The sequence below is a fragment of the Primulina tabacum genome, chromosome 12 (assembly GCF_025594145.1).
Source record: "Primulina tabacum isolate GXHZ01 chromosome 12, ASM2559414v2, whole genome shotgun sequence".
In the NCBI taxonomy this organism is placed as follows: Eukaryota; Viridiplantae; Streptophyta; class Magnoliopsida; order Lamiales; family Gesneriaceae; genus Primulina; species Primulina tabacum.
Genome location: NC_134561.1, coordinates 22,031,067 through 22,053,388, shown reverse-complemented (window position 1 = coordinate 22,053,388; position 22,322 = coordinate 22,031,067). Strand labels below are relative to the sequence as shown.

General features: G+C 38.3%; 1 protein-coding gene across 1 annotated transcript; it reads right to left on the bottom strand.

Annotated features, from left to right (window-relative positions):
- Positions 1 to 17,044: 17,044 nt before the first annotated feature.
- Positions 17,045 to 17,491, bottom strand: LOC142520263 (uncharacterized). Its single transcript, XM_075623267.1, has one exon. It carries the CDS (start codon positions 17,489 to 17,491, stop codon positions 17,045 to 17,047), a length of 447 nt encoding a protein of 148 aa, XP_075479382.1.
- Positions 17,492 to 22,322: the final 4,831 nt, after the last annotated feature.

Sequence of the window (22,322 nt, the reverse complement as noted above, 5' to 3'; positions counted from 1 at the left end):
AAATAAGGATTTAGAAGGAAAATTTAATTGGGATCAAGGAGACGGAAGGATATTCTAGAACTTAAGTTTGATCAGAGTAGCGCAGCGGAAGCGTGGATTTTTGGGATATTAGAACTAAGCCTAAACTTTGGGTTATTAAGGATAAGCGAATTTCGAGGACGAAATTCAATTTAAGGGGGAGAGATTGTAACGCCCCGGAAATTTAAAGGTCCACGCAAACCACATGCATTTGAATTATTAAATTCTCCTGTATTTTAATTAAATATTTTAATTGCATGAATTAATTATGTTTTGCATACTTGCATATTTAAAATATACTTTTCTACATGATTGCATTAAAATATATTTTTAAAGGTTATTCAAATTGCGATCAAGGAATGGAGACCGAGGGCTGAAAAATTAGAAAATATTTTTATTAAATAATTATTTTTAATTATTTAAAATATGGTCGATGCTTTTTAGTATTTTTGAAAATAAGGAGTTTGGAGGTGGTTTTATACGCCGGGACGTAAATTTTATCGGTGTTGGGTTTTTAACAAAAATGCGAACTTCTTGGCAACCCGACTATTAAATTCACAAACTTATTTTACCAAAATTATTTTAATATTTTAATTAAGACTAATGGGCCTAATTAAACCCCTTAATAGGCCTAAAGCCTAATTAACTATTTAATTAGTGTTTTTAATATATTAAAGCACATAAACCCTACACTTTGCATCCAACCACACGGCCACACACTTCACAAATTCTGAAATTCTCCCCAACACATTGACACGGCACACACAACAATTCAAGAGGAAAAATCGAGAATTTGCCAAGGGAGATTCAAGCCAAAGGTCTTGCCCCGTTCTTCCACGTCGTCAACGAATAATCGTTCATTTAAAACGCAAAGGCACGCCATACATCTCCTTTTCTCATCTATCACATCGTAGTATCGTTTTAAATATCGCATGCATGAAAAACATGAAATTCTTTTGATTATTTTCGGAATATTGCTCATACATGTATTAAATTCATGAGTTGTTATCCAAAACCTTGTCCTATGCGCGTAAGGACTGCCATGATGTTAAGATATGATCAAGCGATGTTTTTACATGTTGTAAAAGGGTCCTAGACACACACAAAACACTGCACATCAAGGAAACAAAAGATGGAACAAATTCTGTCAAGTGAAGTTTAGGTGTTTCGGTTTTCATGGTTAAAGGTTGGGTGAGTCTTGGCTTGAGTCAGGGCTTAGCCAGGGTCTGTTAGGGGTCAAGGGTGGAGTCCTAGCCGTGCTAGGACTCGAGCCAAGGGCTGTGGAAGGAGTCCTAGCTTGCTACGAATTTGTTTATGGATGTTCGGAAACTTCAAATGCCCCTACATCCCTTTGGGAAGGATTCACTAGAAGAATTTGATTTATACAACTCTTTGTACAAACCCACTCAGCTAGGACTTACCCACTGCCTAAACTGAACTCCTAGCACTCAAGATTAAAGGCAGCACCTCACAATCAGCATATTATAATGACATAATCAAATAAAATCGTAAAATATTATTAAAATAAAGATTGTTTTGCATTAGAGTCAATAAAATCCTTAGCCACATGTTGGCTTGCCGGGCACCTACTCTAACATTCATTTCAATAATCGAATTGAGAGATATGACCAAAATACCGCAACTACTCATTCCTAACTGATTGCTGTTTTCGTGTAATCAGTTCGGTAATTGAGCAATCAGTTATGTAACGTACCGTATTTTGAACTACTTGAAATTTTGCGGAAAAATAAAAATTTTATTACTTAAGAAATATACTCTCAAATTTTGATTTAAAATAAAATGTTCATCCAAAAATAACTGAAATAAAAAGATCGTAAATAAAGTTTGTTAAAAATACTCGTTTAAACATCGTAAGACAAAACATGAAATCAGAGTAGTTGAAGCTTTTCATAAACTAAAAACATGGGCGGTCCTCGGGTTTAGCCTCCCGCTCAGTCCAAGCCAGCTCACTGGTCCCCACCCCTCGTATCCTCAAAGTCATCCTCACCTGCATCGATCAAGTCTAGTGAGTCTAAAGACTCAACATGTATAAACTAGGATTGCAAGTACTACAAAGTAAAACCACATGCATCTTTAAAGCAGAGCGTGCATATTTGAAACTTGAACGTAATAGCATAAACATACTTGAAACTTGAACATGCGTGTAAAAGCTTGAACTTACATACATAACATAGACCTGCCATAACGTGAAACTTTACTGAAGCATGCTTGCAACATACATACTTGAACATACATGAACTTCATCATTTTGCGTAGAGATATATTTCAAAGCAAGTGACCCATACATAAAATTCTTGATCAGAATAAACCACAGTACTGGGCTGACAGGGAAGATCCACTGCCACATACATGAGATCCCCATTCATGCTTTAACGGGTGGATTGGTCACTGGTCATGCTTTACCGCTTTCCAATCCTGATCTAAACCCGGTCATGCTTTACCGGGGTGGATTGGTCCCTGGTCATGCTTTACCGCTTTCCAATCTCGTATATAATTTGATCACAAGACATTTAGCATATATCAAAAAAAACTTTAAAATATTTTCTTTTGCACGTCAAACATACTTACTTACTTGGTGTTGAGGGATTCGTTGGATCTCGCTTGGGGCCACTGTTGCACATACTAACATGATTACATGCACTTAACTTTCATAACTTAGAGGTAGGTAATCGCGCTCACCACCGAAGTAAATAAATAACTTATGGCGTTCTAGATCACTCGGGACTTGACCTCGTTAAATCATCGTACTAACCCATGACATCGAACCCCGAAAAATCTCTAAAGTGATGTGTGAACATTTCCCAACAATAAAAGACATGAACTCACTATTTGAACTTGAAAATAAGTGGAAACCAAACACTCTCACAGATGGGGCCGCGCTCGGGCGGTAATATATCACCGCTCGAGCGCCAGGTCTACTGGAAGCCTACCTTCGGACAGAAGGAGTGGCACTCGGGCGGTAAAAAGTTATCGCTCGGGCGCCGAGCACACTGGACTCCGCGACTTAGAAGCTTAAGTTCTCCAAATTCGATTACACAGATAGTGAACAACGTCTCGAGACTCATCCTAGGATACTATGGCACTGACTAGACTCCACAAACGTCCCAAACGTCTCCCAAAACGACGCATCATGAGCAACGCAACATAACCCGTAAACACGACACTTGGTGCTAAAACCACTCCTACGACTTATAATTCGACCAAGTGCATAATGACACAAAACGAAACACCAACAATCATCCCAACATCATTCTCGATATACCTAAACACAGCAGCGATCACCCGTCGATCCCCAACAAAGCTTGCAACAATAAAACTTCAAGAACACATCAAGAACAAATTTTCAGAAAATCGCAGTTTGAACAGTCCCATGAAAACAATCATAACTTACTCATTTCTTATCCAAAAATTTTGAATTTGCTGTTAAATTGAAGGTATCGAAAAGTTATACGTTTTATATGTTGAAAGATTTTCCAAAACATCGACCGAAAAGTCACAGTAATTAAAATGACAGCTAACTTTGAGTTTTGAGATCCAAAAACCGTTTCAAAAGTGATCCAACCATATTTGCTCAAACTCTTACATAACTTACACATGATTTTCATACAATGAACATCAAAATTATTACTATGACAAGATCGATGCAGAAACGAAAGAATATACATGCCTTTTGATGATTTGAAATACCGTAACGACGATACCAAAGTGGGAAGGATGCGAGAGACGATCCGGAACGACCGTGGGACGATTTTCTTGCAACAAAACTCACGAAAATTTGGTGAAAGACGAAGGGAGAGGGGTGGCTGCTCTCTTGCTAGGAGAACCCTAGGTTTTTCTCTCAAAAAAATAAAACAAAACTAATGGCATAGGTGTGTGTGTATGCGTGTATTAGTGTGTGTAAAAGTATGTGTGTGCGTGTGTTTAGTTAAATTAGGGGAGTAAATATTGCTTAATTAATAATTAACAACTAATTAAAATACTAACCTTCCTCTAACTTTTAATAACATGTCTAGATTTAAAATAAAATGTACAAGTGACAAACCTTTAAACTTTAAAGTCATAAAATCAATTAATAATTAAATTAGGCTTTTAAAATGCTAAAAATAAATTAAACCTTTTAAAATGCCCCAAACCCAACTTAAAATAAAATATCGTCGGTCGCTTTTCCTCGATCTCGCATCGAATAATCACCTGAAACATGAAACTCAAGAAAACATGTAACGTGCATCACATAAGAATAATTAATTTAAAATAATGCATTTGAATAAATCATGCATCGCCAAGAAATCAATTTAAACTTAAATAAATGATTTAACAATTAAATAAATGCATGAGTTTTATGTGTATTGATTTTGGGCTCTACATTTCCTCCCCCACTTATATAAATTCCGTCCTCGAAATTAAATCTTACCAAACAACTCCGGGTAGCGGCTTCTCATATCTGCTTCTGTCTCCCAAGTGGCCTCCTCCAGTGAATTATTAAGTCAATGGATTTTGACCAACTTGGTTACTTTGTTCCGAAGTCTCCGTTCTTGTCTGTCTAAGATTTGAATAGGTATTTCCTCATACGACAGATCTGGAGCAAGCTGCAATGGCTCATAGCTCAAAACATGTGAAGGATTAGCTAGGTACTTCCTTAGCATTGAGACGTGGAACACATTGTGTACACCGGCCAGATTCGGCGGTAGGGCTACACGATAAGCTAGTGTCCCAACTCTGTCAAGAATCTCGAACGGTCCAATAAATCTCGGACTAAGCTTGCCTCTCTTCCCAAATCTCATAACACCCTTCATGGGTGCAATCTTCACAGAAACGTGATCACCTACGGTAAACTCTAGATCTCTTCTTCTCTTGTAGGCATAACTCTTTTGACGACTCTGGGCGATATTTATCCTGTCTCGGATCTTGACCACCACATCTGCAATCTGCCGAACAATCTCTGGACCAATTTCTGATCTCTCACCAACTTCATCCCAATGAATCGGCAATCTGCACTTCCTCCCATACAATGCCTCGTAAGGAGCCATACCTATAGATGATTGGAAACTATTGTTGTAGGTAAACTCCACTAGACGTAGCTTAGATTCCCAAGTCCCATGGAAGTCTATTATATAGGCTCGCAATAAATCCTCCAAAATCTGAATCACTCGCTCAGACTGGCCATCTGTCTGAGGGTGAAAAGCTATACTGAATAGCAACTTCGTCCCCATGGTTGCATGCAAACTCTTTCAAAAGGACGATGTAAACCTCGGGTCCCTGTCAGACACAATAGAAACTGGGATCCCGTGCAATCAAACTATCTCCCTGATATAGAGCTCCGCATATTGCGTCATGGAGAAAGTCGTCTTTACTTGCAAGAAGTGCGCTGATTTAGTAAGTCGATCCACTATAACCCAAATGGCATTAAATCCTCTGACTGACCTCGGCAAACCAACAACGAAGTCCATGCTGATATTCTCCCACTTCCACTCGGGGATAGGGAGTGGCTTAAGCATTCCTGCTGGCCTCTGGTGTTTTGCCTTCACCTGCTGACAAGTGAGGCATTCTGACACAAATCGGTGGATGTCCCGCTTTATACCTGGCCACCAATACAAAATCTGCAAATCCTTTTACATCTTGGTATCTCCGGGATGGATGGAGTACGGAGATGCATGTGCCTCTGTCAGAATATTCTCTCTAATCGAATCAACACTAGGCACCCACATCCTTCCTCTGTACCTCACAATACCATCAGACACTGTGCAGAGTACACTGCCCTTGGCTTCATCCTTCAGTCTCCATTTCTGTAGCTGCTCATCAGAAGACTGACCTCTACGGATTCGGTCAAACAAAGAAGACTGGACGGTCAGATTAGACAGTTTAGGAGCTCTGCCCTTAGGATAAACCTCTAACCCAAATATCTAAATTTCTGACGGTAGAGATCTCTGCACTGACAAATGTGCTACGACTGCAACTTTTCTTCTCAAGGCATCTGCCACAACATTAGCTTTCCCTGGATGGTAGCTAATCTCCCAATCGTAGTCTTTTACCAACTCCAACCACCATATTTGTCTCATATTCAACTCTTTCTGTGGGAAGAAATACTTGAGACTCTTGTGATCAGTAAATATCTGGCATTTCTCGCCGTACAGATAGTGTCTCCATATCTTCAACGCAAAGACCACTCCAGCTAACTCAAGATCGTGAGTCGGGTAGTTCTTCTCATGCACCTTCAACTGTTTGGAGGCATAAGCTATGACCCGATCATGCTGCATCAACACTGCGCCTAACACGAGCTTAGATGCATCGGTGTATAACACAAAATTTCCTTGCCCTGATGGCGTAGCTAACACTGGCGCTGAAATGAGAGCTTGCTTCAAAGCATCAAAGCTCTTCTGACATTCATCACTCCATACGAATTTAGCATTCTTCTTACTTAATGAAGTGAGTGATACTGCTATCGAAGAAAATCCCTGAATGAATTTCCTGTAGGAGCCTTCGAGGCCTAGGAAACTGCGGATCTCGGACACATTCTTCGGCTCAACCCATTCCTTAACCGCTGCTACCTTAGCTGGATCCACTTCGATGACACAGCTAGATATTATGTGACCCAAAAATGCTACCTTCTCCAACCAAAATTCACACTTACTGAATTTTGCAAGCAACTTGCGACTCTGCAAGACCTGCAAAATTGTACCCAAGTGCTGACTGTGCTCCTCTTGGCTCTTCCAGTATATGAGAATATTGTCAATGAATACTATGACGAACTGGTCTAGGTAGGGCTGAAATACTCGATTTATCAAGTCCATAAAATCGCTGGAGCATTCGTCAGTCCAAACATCATCACTAAGAACTCGTAATGCCAATACCGGTTCTAAAGGCTGTCTTATGAACATCTGCATCTTTCACCTTCAGCTGGTGATACCCCGATCGAAGATCTATCTTAGAGAACATTGTAGCTCCTTGCAACTGATCGAACAAGTCCTCAATCCTTGGAAGTGGATCTTTGTTCTTGATCGTTATCTTGTTCAACTCTCGGTAATCGATACACAGACTCATGCTTCCATCTTTCTTCTTCACAAAGAGCACTGATGCGCCCCATGGTGAGAAACTAGGGCGGATGAATTCTTTGTCTAGGAGCTCCTGAATCTGCTGTTTGAGTTCTAACATCTCTGCTGGAGCTAGTCGGTACGGTGGCTTAGAAATTGGCACAGTGCCTGGCACAAGGTCAATTCAAAACTCCACCTATCTCTCTGGTGGAAGGCCTATGACGTAATCCGGAAATACGTCAGGAAAATCTCTGACTACTGGTACATCAGTTATTGACGGAGTGGGTACGTCAGGTGCAGACACAATGCTGGCTAAGAAAGCCTGATAACCCTTGTGCATAAGCCTTCGCGCCTGCATGCAAGAGATCATGCGAGGGAAACTCCTCCATCTCGCTGGCTCAAATGGAAACTGCTCCATGCCCAAAGGTCTTACTAACACTGACCTTTTCTGGAAATCAATGACAACTCTGTTCTTTGTCATCCAGTCCATTCCCAAAATGATATCAAATTCTGGCATCGGTAACATGATTAGATCAGCATATACTAAGTGGCCTTGCAGCTCAAGATCAATGTCTCTGACCACACTAGTAGCTGATAATTCTTCCTCTGATGGGACTGTCACTGAATAGCTCAAATCGAGTCCAATAGACTTGACGTCTAGATGATTGGCGAATGACCCTGAGATAAAAGAGTGGGTGGCCCCTGAATCTATCAAGGCCTTCGTGGCGACTCTTTTTATGAAAATATTCCCGGTCAATAATGTCATGTCTGGGTTCGCCTCCTGAGCATGCATGGCGAACACTCTCTCCTGGGTCGGTTTCCTCCACTGTGGGCACTCTTTTAACATGTGATCGCTGGCTCCGCACTTAAAGCACTTGCCCGATCCATATAGACACTGTCCCGGATGCTGGCGGTGGCACTTCGGGGACACTGGGTACTCACCCGGTCTCTTGGGAGCCTTCTGCTGTGGAACAGGACCCTTGTCCTTCGACGGTCCTTGAAATGGCTTTTGCCCTGGCTGCCCCTGGTAAGGCCTCTTAAACTAAGGTCGTTGTTGCTGCTGTTGCGGTGCCTGATAGGGTCTCTTGCCCTGCCTGTCAACGTCGATGTCTCTCTGGTCTTGCTTTGCTGCCAAGGCTCTGGACACGGCAACGGCATACGTATTCGGACCAGCAACCCTCACATCACGGCGCAAGATGGGCCGCAAACCGTCCATGAAATGCCTCAGCTTCCCCTGGGCATCATTAGATATCAGGGGCACAAAGTGACACCCCCTTTCGAACTTCCTGACGAAGTCTGCCGCGCTGCTGTCTCCCTGTCGTAGCATCATGAATTCCCTCGTCAGCCTGGATCATACATCCTCATTGAAGTACTTGGAGTAGAATACCTCCTTGAACCCATTCCACATTAGTGTTTGCAAGTTTACTGACACCATCGCACTATCCCACCACAGTCTGGCGTCTCCTGTCAGAAAGAATGTGGCACATCTGACCCTATCTGCATCTTGCAGCTCCATAAATGCAAAAATCACCTCGATGGACTTGGTTCTTCGCAAACTGTGCAAAGAACTGAGTCATACATGCAAGCATCTATGCCTGCATATCTGGCGGTGGAGGAGGAGGAGCGTCTCTCCCCTCCTCTCAAGCCCCTCTGTCCTCATCCCTTGCTTCTCGATTAATCATGCGTCTAGGAAGCATATTGTTCCAACAATTTACCCAACACGTAAACCCAATGTGCATGCATGTAATATCAATAGCATAAGATGCACGTAATTTGAACTTGAAACATGGACATGTTGAAATCATGACTTAATGCTTAATACATGGAATAATTCAAAACTTTAAAACTTACAGACTTGAGGTGTGGCTTCGTGAGCTTCTCGCAACTGGCGGTAGGCATAACCCTTCACAAGAACACCGCTATGATACCAACTGTAATGTACCGTATTGTGAACTACTTGAAATTTTGCGGAAAAATAAAAATTTTCTTACTTAAGAAATAAACTCTCAAATTTCGATTTAAAATAAACTATTCATCCAAAAATAATTGAAATAAAAATATCGTAAATAAAGTTTGTTAAAAATACTCGTTTAAACATCATAACCCAAAACATGAAATCAGAGTAGTTGAAGCTTTTTATAAACTAAAAACATGGGCGGTCCTCGGGTTTAGCCTCCCACTCAGTCCAAGCCAGCTCACTGGTCCGCACCCCTCGTTTCCTCAAAGTCATCCTCACCTGCATCGATCAAGTCTAGTTAGTCTAAAGACCCAAAATGTATAAACTAGGATTGCAAGTACTACATAGTAAAACCACATGCATCTTTAAAATAGAGCGTACATAATTGAAACTTGAACGTAATAGAATAAACATACTTGGAACTTGAACATGCGTGTAAAACCTTGGACTTACATAGATAACATAGACGTGCCATAACGTGAAACTTTACTGAAACATGCTTGCAAAATACATAATTGAACATACATGAACTTCATCATTTTGCGTAGAGATATGTTTCAAATCAAGTGACCCATACATAAAATTCCCGATCAGACTAAACCACAATACTCGGCTAACAGGGAAGATCCACTGCCACATACATGAGATCCCATTCATGCCTTAATGAGTGGATTGGTCACTGGTCATGCTTTACCGCTTTTCAATCCTTATCTAAACCCGGTCATGCTTTGCCAGGGTGGATTAGTCCCTGGTCATGCTTTACCGCTTTTCAATCTCATACATAATTTGGTCACAAGACATTTAGGATATCTCAAAAAAAACTTTAAAATATTTTCTTTTGCACGTCAAACATACTTACTTACTTGGCGTTCAGGGATTTGTTAGATCTCGCTTGGGGCCACTGCTGCACATACTAACATGATTACATGCACTTAACTTTCATTACTTAGAGGTAGGTAATCGCGCTCACCACCGAAGTAAATAAATAGCTTATGATGTTCTAGATCACTCGAGACTTGACCTCGTTAAATCATCGTACTAACCCATGTCATCGAACCCCGAAAAATCTCTAAAGTGATGTGTGAACATTTCCCAATAATAAAAGACATGAACTCACTATTTGAACTTGAAAAGAAGTGGAAACCAAACACTCTCACAGATGGGGCCGCGCTCGGGCGGTAATATATCACCGCTCGAGCGCCGGGTCTACTAAAAGCCTACCTTCGGACAGAAGGAGTGGCGCTCGGGCGGTAAAAAGTTACCGCTCGGGCGCCGAGCACACTGGACTCTGCGACTTAGAAGCTTAAGTTCTCCAAATTCTATTACACAGACAGTGAACAACGCCTCGAGACTCATCCTAGGACACTATGGCACTGACTAGACTCCACAAACGTCCCAAACGTCTCCCAAAACGACGTATCATGAGCAACGCAACATAACCCGTAAACACGACACTTGGCGCTAAAACAACTCCTACGACTTCTAATTCGACCAAGTGCATAATGACACGAAACTAAACACCAACAATCATCCCAACATCATTCTCGAGAGAGATAAATGCAGCAACGATCACCCGTGGATCTCCAACAAAGCCTGCAACAATAAAACTTCAAGAACACATGAAGAACATATTTTCAGAAAATCGCAGTTTGAGCAGTCCCACAAAAATGATCATAACTCACTCATTTCTTATCCAAATTGTTCGAGTTTACTGTCAAATCGAAGGTATCAAAATGTTATACGTTTTATATGTTAAAAGTTTTTCCAAAAAGTCGCAGTATTTAAAATTACAGTAAATTTTGAGTTTTGAGATCCAAAAACCGTTTCAAAAGTGATCCAACCATATTTGCTCAAACTCTTACATAAATTATACATGATTTTCATACAATAAACATCAAAATTATTACTATGACAAGATCGATGCAGAAACGAAAGAATATACATGCCTTTTGATGATTTGAAATACCAAAACGACGATACCGAAGCGGGAAGGATGCGAGAGACGATCCGGAACAACCGTGGGACGATTTTCTTGCAACAAAATCACGAAAATTTGCTGGAAGATAAAAGAAGAGGCGCGGCTGCTCTCTTGCTAGGAGAACCCTAGGTTTTTCTCTCAAAAAAATAGAACAAAACTAATGGCATAGGTGTGTGTGTAGGCGTGTATTAGTGTGTGCAAAAGTGTGTGTGTGCATGTGTTTAGTTAAATTAGGGGAGTAAATATTTGCTTAATTAGTAATTAACAACTAATTAAAATACTAACTTTCCTCTAACTTTTAATAACATCTCTGTATTTAAAATAAAATGTACAAGTAACAAACATTTAAACTTTAAAGTCATAAAATCACTTAATAATTAAATTAGGTTTTTAAAATGCTAAAAATTAATTAAACCTTTTAAAATTCCCCAAACCCAAATTAAAATAAAATATCACGTTTTAAAATTACCAACATCGTCGCCAGTCGCATGAAACATGAAACTCAAGGAAACATGTAACGTGCATCACATAAGCATAATTAATTTAAAATAATGTGTTTTAATAAATAATGCATCGCTAAGAAATCAATTTAAACTCAAATAAATGTTTTAACAATTAAATAAATGCATGAGTTTTACGTGTACTGATTTTGGGCTCTACAAGTTAGACCTTTATAACATCCGAATTTTCCCAACTGACGTGAAATACAACTTGTTCCAAATTGAGTTTTATGATCAGTAAAGTTCGCGGATTGTCATTTGGATCATCCAGCTGAGAGATATCTTCAAAACACCGAAGCTCGCCAGAAATTCAGTTTGTGCAGAATTCAGTTTCAGCTTGCTTCTTGTTTTAATAACTTCACACTTGAGTAAATATGTTAGAAACACAACAACAAGTTTTGTTAACATCAAAATCAAGATTGCGAACATGAAATGTTTCAACAAATATAGACAAACATAAATTTGAAATAATCTTTAAATAAATTATTCATTTTTCTTTGAAATATCTGGGGTGAATTAGCCAATCCCATTGGTAATACTTCCCAAATATAGTGTCCTTGTGGTGTAGAGAAAGCTGTGAATTTCTTGTTTTCTTCCTGCATCTGAATTTGATAAAAACCACACTTACAATCAAATTTAGAGAAATATCTTTGCATTGCGTATGCAACATTATATGTTCTCTACTAAGTATAAAATACACATCAAACTCCAAAATCTTATTAATTTCTTGGTAATTAATAACTATTATGAGTTTGTTCCTTTTTATCTCACAATGATTTCTTACAAGAAATCCTAGACTGCTGTATGGTGAAATTCCTGCTTTGACTAAACCAAGGTCCAAATGTTCCTTGATTATAATATGTATATCCTTTCAATCAATTTTGTTCATGGGGATAAGTTTTCATCTACTTTTTTCCTTCCTTATTTTAAGGCAGGCTTTGAGTTGATTTTTATCCTACCATGCCAAAGGATCTTCATTGTAATTTCTTTGATATTCTTATTGACATCTTCTAATGATACATTTGGTCAAAAATCTACCTCATTCTGGTGTACATCTATTTTGAGGCATTCTATTTCTCCTGGTTGGAGCTACTTATCTGCTCTTAATTCGAGCATTGTTTCTCCAAACCGTCTAGAATCCTTCATTTTTTGGTTCAAAAGTTTTTCTTCGCCACCACACTTGCTGCGAAACTGAATTGGAAATTTTCTATAAAATGTCTTTCTTCGTCTCTGGACTATGATTTTGTGACCAAAAGATGTTGCGAACACTAATCGTCTAGTCTTATTTTCTTGTTTGTAGGACTTGAACATTTGTAAAAAATTATTTCCTAGCAGAATGTCAGCTCATGTATCATGAAAATAAATCGGTGGTATTTTTACCTTATACCAAGGCGTTTGTCCAGCACCCCTGATCACAATTTCTGTCATCTTAATCCGTTTGCATAAGATTAAGATTCTTTTGGAGATATCTCTTCCAGCAATATTTGGTAATTCTTCTTCCAAATCATTTGGAAAAACTCCTCTTTTTGTTGTAAATATTCTAGCGTCTGAATCAATATAAGCAGCAAAGTATTCTGCTTTATATTATTTGTATAACATCTATACTGGAATGTATATCGAGAATGGACTTGTGGTCATTGAAATTTCCACATCCTATCTTCAGCCGTAAAATTTATAGCATGCTCTAGACGTTTCCAAGTTTTATGTTCCTCGAGAAACTATAGCCCAAGAACCAATCGATCTGGTTCATTTCCTAGAATTCCTTTGATTTAAACTTCTAATTCTCCGATATTGATCATTCCTTGGTAAATTAATATCATAAGTTGTTCTAAATAGTATATTGTATTACAAGAAAATTGATTACTTTGTTTCGTAATATCAAATAGTATTTCTACTACCTTCCACCATTTTGGACATCTAAGCTTTCCTATTGTCGAAAAGAATTTTAGTGCCCGTTGGGTTTCTTGGACAGGTGTTTTTCCCCACTTGTAGCTTGTACTTCTATCTCCCTGAAAAGATAGTCTTCTTGATTCTAATATGAGACTTTGATTCCTCTGTAGAATTGGTTTGTCTTGTATTTGGATATCTGTTTCGTGTATTAAGGGAAACTCAACTCTTTCTTGATAAATTTCCTAGGCAAATTTTCCAAATATTTCAGGTATTTCAATGAACTCATTTCTAATAAACAATTCTGAATGATGTGTATTAGATAGAGCATATGAAACGTCAGAGCTCGGCTAAAATCTCGATATGCCAGATTGTAGGAAATTCTTGGATAGATTGCTCCTATAATTTTTCCTGCACAGATATTTCCTGATATTGTTCCTAGTACCGAATCTTTAAAGTTACCCATTCGTTTATCACATATAGCGATATCAATAGGTAAATATATTTCTTCTTTAAAAGTAGCTTTTATCATAATCTGGATTGCTCCGATATGAATCTATGACATGGTGCGTGCTATTTCTATCTTGAGTTTTTGTAATTCCTCCTTAATCTCTTCGGATGGAATTAACTGAATCTCCATTCTATTTCCTGTAAGTTCCATAGGAATTGTCATTTCCCTTTTGAAACTTTATAGATTAGATGATGCTATCTATTTCTTAGGACAAGACTTCCTAAGAACTTTTCTACCTATCCTGCAGAGAATACTTAATATCTCTGAAGACTAGGAGTTTCTCTCATGATCCTTTGGACCATGTTATGGGATATAGTTGTCTGAAGAAAGAAATCAGAAAAATCTTCATGTGTTTTGTGCCGAAACACCTCGTCTTCAGTCAGATTCCGATTCAGTTCCATCATATTCTTCCTAACTTAAGACTTCTTCTTCTTCATATATACTTTCGTCTGAGGCAATATTCTCAAACCGGTATACTTGAATAAGATTCTTATAATAAACTGCTTCATCAATGTCCGTGACGCGCCTCGAGACTGAGCCGTCGGTGACGTTCGGCATTGTTAATCAAGTAAAAATAGGCCTCGTAGCAATGAGCTAAATGTCAGTCTATTTCATAAATTTCCATTGTCCTTACAAATAAAGAAAAGTACAGAATTCCAGAAGCGAACAAAAAGTACAAACATTTACTAAATAAAGACAAAGAAACACTAATGGGCTTGAACATCCGGTAGTTGAACTCCTTCCTTCTGATTATTTACCAGCCTCAAAACTGCTCATGCTCTCTTTCTTCCACCTGTTCTTCTTTCTCATCTTGGGAAGGATGTGAGGGGGTGAGCGTTTTGGGAAACACTCAGCAAGTGCGGCCGATCGAATACCAAAAAACATTTGATACATAGCATTTTAAAACCATCTTCTTTTTACATAGCATAATTTATCGGAGTTGAATGAAAAGAAATCAGGCAGAACAAATCAGAACTTCATATCAGGACATTTCAGAACCGAACTTTTCAGAGCTTATCATACAAACACATTATAATAATCATGGGCTATCCTTGATTTTGAGCTCCCTATGGGACCTTTTTCTATTAATGGGCTACCTTTGGGGGTCTTTTCCCTCATCCGGGCTCCTTCTGGGGCCTTCTTCCATAGATAGGATCCCTCTGAGCATTTTCCCTCACAGGCTTTTGATGCACCATTATCAGATTCAAATAGATAACTTATCATTCGGAGAAGTATTGGTCCGAATAGAATGACACCACATAGAACGAAACGGAGAAGCATAAACAAACAAACAGATGGAACGAAACGATTTGAAGCAACTTAACCATTTTCGAAATCCACACTTATTCACATCATGCAGTAGAACGATTAAATTTTAAAACATACATAATCTTTGAAACATATAAACCCACTTACCCTTGGTTCGAAATTGCGGTTGATCTTGATTGATATTCGGGTGAAGCCTTGGCCGAAACTTGGGTAACAATTTGTCGAGCTTTTGAGCAGAGTTTGGAGTTCTTTTAGCAGCATTTCGACATGTTTCGTTGTGGCTCAAAATGACCACACAAAGCCTCCATCTTCCTTTCCTTGGCCGAAATATTTGAGAGAAATGAGAGGAGATTTGAGTGTTTTGTAGTGACCAAAAACCCGTACACGTAAGCCTCATGCATAATAACAAAATTTAATCTAATTAATTAATTATTAAACGGTGCATGATACATGATTAAATTGTTTTAAATGTTTATATACTCATGTTTATGCAATTTAAAATGTTTTCGAGTCTTAGATTACAGACGAATATTTGATACTGAACCGGGGGAAGAGACCGGAGACGATTAAGATTTTTAAGATTTAAATTATATTTTTTTTAAATCAAGAAAATTTTATTTTAAAGGTTTTATAAATTTTAGCATTTTTAGGGCTAAATTTAATTTATCAAAATTGAACTGTTAAGCATTTTAATTAGCAAAATTCGAAAATTTAGGAATTTAAATACGCCCACCGGGAATAAAATATTTTAATAATTATTTTTATGACTTAATTAATTAAATTTTAGAGTATTTAATTATGGGTAGAATTCTAAAATTGTAGGACTCTTAAGTTAAATTTTTTTTTGAGTGAATAAGTATTTGAAGCTTTGATGATCAGTGAATATCTTGCATTTGCACCATATAGATATTTTCTCCATATTTTTAGTACAAATACGATGAGTGCTAACTCAAGATCATGAGTTGGGTAATTTTGCTCATAGGTTTTTAATTGCCTTGATGCGTATGCAATTACCTGAACTTCCGGCATAAGTACACATCCCAACCCTCCCTTTGATGCATCACTGTATATTGTGAAGTTTTTTCCATCTTCGGGAAGGACTAGCACTGGTGTATATGCGATTTTCTTTTTAAGAATCTGGAAACTCTTCTCGCATTCTTCGCTCCAAATGAATCTAGAGTTTTTCTGTGTGAATTTAGTGAGGGGTATGGCTATTGAAGAAAATCCTTGAACGAATTCTCTATACTAACCAGCTAAACCCAAAAAGCTTCGAATCTCCGTTACTATCTTTGGTCGAGGTTAGTCCACAATTGCATCTACTTTCTCGGGGTCCACTGAAACACCTAGTTCAAAGATTGTGTGACCCAAAAAAAAAGCGACACTTGTTAGCCAAAATTCACATTTTTTAAATTTGGCATACAGTTCTTTTTCTCTGAGTGTATGTAGAGTGAGGCAAAGATGTTCTTCATGATCTTCCTTACATTTTGAGTACACAAGGATGTCATCTATGAATACGACCATGAACTTATTGAGGTATGGTTCGAAGACTCTATTCATGAGGTCCATGAATGCTACTGAAGCGTTGGTCAGCCCAAACGGCATTAGCGTAAATTCGTAATGTCTGTATCTTGTCCTCAAGGCTGTTTTAGGAATATCCTATGCTTTGACCTTAAGTTGATGGTATCCTGACCTCAGACCAAGTTTTGAAAAGCCCTTGGCTCCTTTCAGTTGATCGAAAATATCATCTATCCTCGGGAGGCGGTATATATTCTTAGTTATGATCTTGTTCAACTCTCTAAAGTTGATACAAAGCCTCATACTCCCGTCCTTCTTTTGGACAAATAATACAAGGGTTCCCCACAGAGATGCGCTGGGTCAAATCTGTTTTTTATCCAACAACTCTTGTAATTGATCCTTTAGTTCCTTTAACTCTGCTGAGGCCATTCGGTATGGTGCTTTTGAGATCGGTGCAGCACCAGGGATCAAGTTGATCTCAAACTCCACTTCATGGTCAGGAATCGTGATAGGCAATTTTTCAGGGAAGACGTCCAAAAACTCTTGAATAACGGGAATATCCTCTATATTTAGAGTAACTTCGTTTTTCACCTCGCTGATCATTGCTAGGTAAATTTCTTCACCGCCTTTCATGGCATTCCAAGTTTGTGATGCAGATAGAAGAGATTTTTGCTCTCTAGATTTGCCATGATATATGATCTCTTCCTGGTTTGGAGTCAACAGTTTGATGTTCTTCTTTTGGCAATCCACTAAGGCATGATTCTTAGCCAACCAATCCATTCCTAGAATTGCATCGAACTCGTCCATATTTAGCTGAATCAGCTCTGCCTTGAAGATTTTGTTACTGATGCAAATTTTTCAATTTTGATGTACTTTATGGGTTTCAATCATTTTCCTAGCAGACGTTGTCACTCATAATGGTTCACTAAGAGTTTCTCCAGTTTCAGTTTCTTAGCAAACATTTTAAATACAAACGAATAGCTAGCACCCCAATCAAACAACACATAAGCAGAAATTTCATTGATTAGAATGGTACCTGCTACCACGTCATTTGTATTATCTGTTTCCTCTTGCGTTATGGCGAAGACTCGGACATTGGGTTTGCTCTCCCCGGCTTGTGTTTTCATATTTTTGATTAAATTCCTTTCTCCTTGTTCTCTGGACATTCAGCAATCCGATTACCTAACTTTCCACACTTGAAACACGCACCATTTCTTGTAGCATTTTCCTAAGTGTCGCATGTTGCAGTTGGGACAAGGCCTGATTTCTCTGTTGTTAGGGTTGGTGAATGCTCCTCTTGATGGTCCACTTGCATGGTTGGGTCTTTTAAAGTTATGTCCACCATGGGATGACTGGACAGAAAAGGGTCGATTGTGTGTACTTTCTTCTTCTTTACGCTTGATTTCAGTCTCAGCGCACATGATAGCTCCCATTAAGTCAGCAAAATTTGTGATTTTGAATACAGTTAAGGCCGACTATATTCGACTGTTCAGTCCTTTTTTGAAGTGATGCATCTTTAGGGTCTCATCCGCCATTATGGTTGAAATGTACGTCCCGAAGTCATTGGACTTCGAAATGTACTCAATCACCGTCATTTCTAAAGTCTGTTTAAAGCCTTCAAATTCGCTCAGCTTTTGCAAACGGAATTCCGTCGGATAATAATGCTTCAGGAATTACCTCTGAATGTCTGCCATGTAATTGGCCCATCCTGCTATAGCTGGCGAAATGATCTCCCACCATTTGCGTGCTTTATCCTCAAGAAATGGTATCACCACATCAACCTTGAATTCTTACGGAACTTTTAGCAGATGAAGTTGATTTTCTACATTTTTGAGCCAATTGTGGCCAACTTTCGGGTAGGAGTTCTCATCATAGGTTAGAACTCGGTTACTACGAAGAGACTCATAGTGATACTTGATGTCTTGTGGTTGGGGCTCTGGTAGGGGTTGGTTGACATTGGCATTCCCGTTTACAAACCTTTGTAATGTTACACCCACTATGGCTGCAACAGCCACCATGTCCCCTTGGCTGAGGTTTGCTTTGAGTGGTGGTGGAGGTAGGTTCTCTACTTCATTCGCTCTGTCTGGGTTACAATTGCTCCTTGGTGGTCTCCCTGCCATATCCTATAAGCATAAAATTTTTTTAAGTTGTTTATTTACAAACATAAGACTTTGATAATTTGGAAAACAATTAGAGCAAAATATTTCTTTCATTGATATTTCAAAAGACTTAGAGTTGTTACATATTAATAGGGAATGGTATAATCAACTTTTATAAAATAGCTTTATATTCAAGGGGTCTATCTTATTTATCTAAGACTTCTCCATCACCCATATCTCCAACAACTTCCTCTTCCTCAGGATTCTCTTTGGGATTTATTTTCATCTCTTCCTCAAGATCTACTATATTGATCATACCGTTATGTAATTGATCAATATAGTTCTGTAAGAGTGTTGTGGTCGTCGAGGTTATTCACTTGGTCTTGAAGCTCTTATATTGTTGAATGGCTTATTGCCTCATTGAGTTTATTCTCTTCTATCTTCACTTGGAGTCGATAAATAGCCTTGTTAAGCTTTTCTTCTCGATCCTGAGGGGCCAAAAACCTTTCTTGGATTGCTTCCAACTCTCCTTTTGTGATGTTGTGTTGACGTTCAGCTTCTAGGTGGTAAGCAACATATCGTTTAACATCATCGCACAGTCTTTTCTCTTATTCTCTGGCCTGATGAAGATCTTCTATCATGCATACATTGTTTCCGTCTAACTGATAGTTTTCCCTTTCTAGTTTTGCATTCCTTACTTTCAATGCCTCACATTCCGCATCCTTGGGCCTGAGTTGTTCTTGAAGTACGGAGATAATCATTTGGGCATCCATGTCCTATACCTAGAAAGGTGGAAAAGTTTTAACTTATCGTTTTAAGTAATGGACTCAAAATTTTAATGAGACAATAATTTTATGACAATGTTTTTATTTAAACAAAAGATTACATTTTATTTCTTTTCATAACATATTTTTATTACAATCGGAATACTAGTATAGCCTAATCTATCATATCTTCGTCATCACTTTCTTCATCCACTATATCCAAGGGTGCTTCTGTAACGCCCGAAAATCAGTCCATGCAGACCACATGTATGAAAATTATTAAATTGCTAAGATATTTTAATTAAATTATTTATCATGAATGATATATTTTGAGTGAATAAATGATTAATTGTGTAATTTTGTTTTATTTCATAATTTAAATATTTTCATATGAATATCGATGGTTGGCCGGAACGGAGGACCGGAGACGACTAAGGTATTAAATTTTTAAAAGCAAATTTTTTATTTTTAATTAAGAAAATATTTATTTTAAATATTTTAAGAATTATTGTATTTTTAAGATCAATTTTAAATTAATTCGTGGAACCAATGGATTTTATGTATTTTATAAAGGATTTTTTTGTAAATAGATATTTTTAAATCCTTTAATTTGATGCTTAATGAGTTTACTAATCTTAATTGGCCTAATTAATTATTTAAAAAGCTAGGCTTAATTAAGCTAATTAATTAAGTTATTAAGAAGCCTTTTATTAATTATTTTAAAAAAAATAATAAAACAAGGCTCCTAGACACACACACCCACACCTACACGCACACACACATTCATGTAACATTGGAAGCTCAGCGGCCAACATCCAACTCTTGGGCAAGGAAAGTTAAGATTTTTTATTCATTCGTTCTCCGAATTTAGTCATCGTTTTTCCTTCCAACAACGATCACTCGACTCCTGCGCATCCCAAGGTGGATTTGTGGTGGGATTTTGACAAGAGGAAAGGGTAGAAAAAAATAGAAAGCCATTCTTTCAAAACCTATTCTTGCCAAGACATTCCGACTACACCAATTCCCTGATGCGCGACCAGGACCCCCGTATATGCGCGAGGATGGCAGAGAACCTCGCGCATATGCGCCAGGCGAGGCCGCGCATATGCGCGAGATGCCGTGAAGATACGCGCCGAGACATAGTGTCTCGCGCATATGCGCCCGGCTGGGTCGCGCATATGCGCGAGGGGCTCAGTCCTCGCACATAATTCAGTCTTATTTTCGCCTATCAGTATTCGTATTTCGAGCGTTTTAAAACGCAAAAGCACGTCTTGATTCTTTTCTTTTTCTCATCTATCACACCATATTATGTATTTCATGTATGTTTGCATGAAAAATAATTTGCCTTACATTTATTTTTGTTTTATTTGCATGCCATGCCAAGAACTCAAGTTTTCATGGTTTAAAACTCTTGCTAGTGATGCATGAAGGGGCTGCCTTGGTAGGGACACCAAAAGGATAAATTTCAAACGGTTTAATGGCCCAGACAAGGTTGCACAAGGGCTGGACATGGAGGTTATTTAGGTTGCACGAAAATTAGAATCCTTGGAGGCAAGGACTCTTCGACTAGGAGTCTTCTAGGGTCACGGCTACTAGCTTCCTATAGGGTGTGTTCAGTAGACTTAAGAGGGCTGCATGATGGTCCTAAGATGGCTTTACAAGGGTTGGCTCGAAGGGCATGGATGATCGCACGAGTTAAGGGAGCCGCACACATGCTTAGTTGATGGGTTGAGGGGCTGGAGCTTCTAGGTCTTCTAGGCTCTGTCCATTAGGGTCCTTAAGGTTCGGTCAGGGTTCTAGGAGGGTCAGCTAGGGTCTGGTTGGGTTGGTCAAGGGCTAGGGCCGAAGGGTGCAAGCTTAGTCAAGCTAGGGTTTTGGAATAAAAGTACAGAAAAATTCAGTAGCTTCCTAGACTTGTTCAAGGGATTTGGTTTGCTTGGTTTGGGTTAAATATGGTTTATTTAGGTGTTATCAAGTTTGGTTAAGTTACGAGTCAATACGAGTCAAAATCGAGATGTACGTCTAAGTTTAAAAATGAGTTGAGGAATCTATCGAAAAGCTAAGTTCTATGCCTAAGGAATATTTATGGGAGTGCTATAAGGTTATATGTTAAGTTTGGAATTATTTGGGACATGTTTTCGAGGTCTAAAGATAAATACGAAAAGTTATGTTTTCAGAGGTAAAACGGTCATTTTACACATGAAAAATGATAAACGTAATGGCAGTGTCATGAATGCTGTAATATATGATAAAATGATTATTTTAAATGTATATTTAATTTTATGATGAAACGATAATGTTAAAAGACATGTTGCATGTTTGGTTTAAAAGAAAAACGTTATATGCATATTTAATTTTTATAAGTGATGAAAATACGAAATGTTGAAGGAAGTGAAGTAATTGTGACTAATACGATGATACGTTGATATGTTAATACGTAGGCCAAGGCTCAGTTGATGGCTGAGAGTGTCGCTAATGTACCCGCCGCCCAGTACTGTTGTTACATGTAGATGGATCCATCGCCCGAATACGAATATGAAAGTTATAATCAACGATCTGAATTCAACGAAAAATGAATATGAACACGTTTAATATTAATATGAATATGAATATGAATACGAATATGAATATGAATATGTTTTTGTTGATATGAAAATGTTTATGTTTAAAGTTTATCCATCTTCATGAAAATGTTATTTTACGTACAAGTATTTTCACTGTTGCATGTGAACTGTATATGTATTACTTGTTATCAAGATTATGGTGTGTTGAGTC

Coding starts and splice junctions, on each gene's coding strand:
- LOC142520263 (XM_075623267.1), bottom strand. CDS start 17,491: ATGGACGAGTTCGATGCAATTCTAGGAATGGATTGGTTGGCTAAGAAT.